This window comes from Notothenia coriiceps, unplaced genomic scaffold (genome assembly GCF_000735185.1).
Source record: "Notothenia coriiceps isolate Sejong01 unplaced genomic scaffold, NC01 NC01_scaffold00023445, whole genome shotgun sequence".
Lineage (NCBI taxonomy): Eukaryota > Metazoa > Chordata > Actinopteri > Perciformes > Nototheniidae > Notothenia > Notothenia coriiceps.
The window spans coordinates 1,742-5,095 of record NW_011356146.1 but is presented as its reverse complement, the minus strand read 5'-3'; the positions used below and the strand labels follow the sequence as shown (position 1 = coordinate 5,095).

General features: G+C 44.3%; 1 protein-coding gene across 1 annotated transcript in view; it reads left to right on the top strand.

The window, feature by feature from the left end:
- Positions 1-683: 683 nt before the first annotated feature.
- LOC104954507 (cullin-associated NEDD8-dissociated protein 1-like) overlaps positions 684-3,354 on the top strand; it is a 3,554-nt gene continuing 883 nt past the window's right edge. Inside the window, exons 1-4 of the mRNA XM_010781622.1 lie at positions 684-1,160; positions 1,990-2,211; positions 2,862-3,068; positions 3,184-3,352. Of these exons, the coding sequence (XP_010779924.1) occupies positions 1,101-1,160; positions 1,990-2,211; positions 2,862-3,068; positions 3,184-3,352 (658 nt within the window). The 5' untranslated portion in view covers positions 684-1,100. The remainder of the gene's footprint in view (positions 1,161-1,989; positions 2,212-2,861; positions 3,069-3,183; positions 3,353-3,354) is intronic.

The following is a 3,354-nucleotide window of genomic DNA, read 5'->3' as shown; positions in this document are numbered from 1 at the left end:
GGGGGGCGCCAGGGGGGTCACGCAAAGTTTGAGGGAAACGGGATTTAAAAAAAAAAATGTATTTAATTTTTTTAAACATTTTTTTAGATGTTATTAATAACTGCATATTTATTAATCTATGTGTCCTTTGATGCCAATCTTTTCATATTTTCTGTTTTTGAATCACACGACCGCCCTTCAAGCCAATCAGAATCGAGCTGCCGCTACTGAGAGTGAAACTGAGTATCTGCTCAGCTTTTGGAGCAAGTGAGAGCTAGTGAATGTTTCGCTCTGCAGCTGGATGAGAGCACGGATGTAGCAAATGTCGCAGAATTGTTTGCATACATCAGATTTATTTCAGAAGACAACTTTGGTGAGGAAACATTATTTTGCAAAGCACTGGAAGGTAGGACCACATGAAGAGACATAGTTTTAGATGAGTACATCATCTCAAACGGACTTGACTGGTCTCGTTGTGTGGGTGTGTGTTCAGATGGGGCAGTGGGGCTATGACAGGCAAAGAAAGCGGAGTGACAGCTTCGATCAGGCAGAAGGCCCCAAATGTAGTGGCAACGCACTGCATGCTCCATCGGGGGGCACTTGTACACATCATTTAAAAATAATAATAATTGCAACAGGGGGGTCCCCGCCAGAGGATAATGCTATATGGGGGTCCCTGGCACGGCAAAGTTTGGGAACGCCTGTCCTAATTCATCTCGTTTCCACCTCCTGATGCGCTCACGGTCTGGTGCCCGGAGTCCGCAAAGCAAGATCAGGAGTCAGAGCGTTCAGCTACCAATGAGTCTTTGTATTGTCTTTTGAGTATCTTATTTTATTTTGTGTTATTTCTATTTGTACTCCACACACTCTCTTGTCTTCTCAGTTTGCTCTAACTCCATCATTTACAATGTTGTTGTTTGTTTTTGTAAAGCCCACTGAGACACACTTGGTTTTGTGATCTTGGGCGATACAAATAAAGTTTGATTTGAATTGATTAGATTTGATTAGATGTGCTCGTCCCCCTGCAGGTGCTGCTCCCCCCGGTGGTCTCCTGTGTGGAGGACTCCTTCTATAAGATCACCTCAGAGGCTCTGCTGGTGGTCCTGCAGCTGGTGAGAGTGATGAGGCCTCAAGGACCCTCAGCAGGGGGGGGATTCGACCCCAAACCCTTCGTCAGAGAGGTGAGGAGGGGTTTACAGACGGAGCAGGGTATAAATAAGAGCCCGTGGTCGACTGATCTGAGTGGGATGTGAGAGGGCTGAGGTGCATGAAGGGGCACAGCCATGTAGGGCCTTGTGAGTAACAAACGGTAGCCTGAAGACTTCTCTGTGCTCTAGTGATGTGAGGAGATGTGTGATGTTGTATCTACGACTGAATTATCAAGCATTTTTCCAGAGGTGCGGGCGGTACAGGGCTTCTTGGTTGAAAGAGGAGAACAAAGACCAAAAGCACTGCAACATGCTGCTTTATTTGGAGCTACAATGTTGTAAAATCTTTTATAAATATTGGATAACTAAATGCAAAATGTATTGTTATGTTTCCGACAATTCACCACAGTAGAGATGAGCAATAATCAATCTGACTCTCGGCTGCCTGCAGTTCGAGCTGTTCCTGGGTCTGTTGCCTTTGTAGCTGATAAATAAATATCTGTTATAATGAGCTTTAAGAGAGGTATTTTAAATGTTGAAAACTGAAGTCTTGCGATTTCTGTGATATAAATCTTTAAAGACACCACATTGTCTGCATCTTATAGCAATCTGTAGCTCCATCTTTCAGACTTCTTTTTGTGACTTTCTTTTGAGAAGTTATTCTGATGTTTTTGATGCAGCGATTTTTGCATTAACTTTAATGAAACGGAAAGTTGGACATAATCGACTGGTGGTTCTTTGCCAACATATAAAAGTATCCAGAATTTCGAAGAAAAAAGAAAATCAGCCCAGCTTCAGAGTTCCTCAACAACCCACCTGGTAATCTATACAAAAATAATCTAATTTTTGCTATTCCTCCGAGGTGTTTTCCGTGACCCTGAAGAGGCTGAAGGCCACAGACATCGACCAGGAAGTGAAAGAGAGGGCTATTTCCTGTATGGGTCACATGGTGTGTCACCTGGGCGACCACCTGGGGGCGGAGCTTCAAGGTGTTCTAGCCATCTTCCTGGAGAGGTTGAAGAACGAGATCACGAGACTGACCGCCGTCCGGACCCTCACCCTCATCTCCGCCTCCCCCTTAAAGGTGCAGTGGGACACCATGTTTTATCTCATAAATGATATTTACTTATAAATGACATTTTCTTTCATATAATTACGTTTATTTACTTTCTACTCCACTCAATGTTTCAGTTTAATATCATACAGATTTCAGTTTTCCTCCTCTTCCTGTCCAGTGAAAACCATTCATCTCCAGATTATTTTGAAAGTTTGTGATAAACTAAAGAAAGAAGTGTTCCTTTATACAAATGTCCTCCTACTTAAGCTAAATAAAGTATTTAAAAGCCTCTTGGATTAGCTGGAAAAGGCATCGTCACAGAGCTGAAACCGGCTGTATTTCTGAGAAACCAATGAAAAGTTAACTTCACTGATACGTGGTTTTCACATGACAAAGCTAAACACATGATGTTCTCATATCATAGCCTGTATTGCTGTAGATGTATTTACAATTAGCAAAGTTTGAACAGCAATAAAATGTCACAAAAAAAAGAAGAGAATAATTCCCAGAAAATGTCTCAGTTTTTTCCCACGAATATGTGAAAAAATTCCCCCCAAATATTCTGAAGAATATACATCTGAAATTTGAAAATGTTATTTACAACTTTCCTTCACTGTGTGTGAATATCTTTTCTGCAGTAGAGGCTTCACTGTAAACATTTCTTCCTGCTCTCTCAGATCGACCTGTCCTCCATCCTGCCGGAGACGCTCTCAGTTTTGGGATCTTTCCTCCGAAAGAACGAGCGAGTTCTGAAGCTCGGGACGCTGGCCTGTCTCACCTCGATCATCACGCATCAGGCTGCAAACATCAAACCTGCCGCGCTGGAACCGGTCCTGAGCGAGCTGCCGGGTCTGGTGGACGAGAGCGACATTCACGTATCACAGGTACACACACACACACACACACACACACACACACACACACACACACACACACACACACACACACACTCACACACACACACTCTACTTTAAAGAGTCCTCTCCTGCTGATGTTTAGGTCTCCGTCTCCCTGCTCAGCGTCATGGCTCGGTCCTGCCCCTCCTCTCTCAGTACGATCAGCCTCTCGGTGCTGCCCTGCGTCTTCAGGCTGGTTCTCTCTCCTCTCCTGCAGGGGGCAGCGCTCTCCTCCATCCTGGACCTCCTGCAGGCGCTGGTGCTGTCCAACACC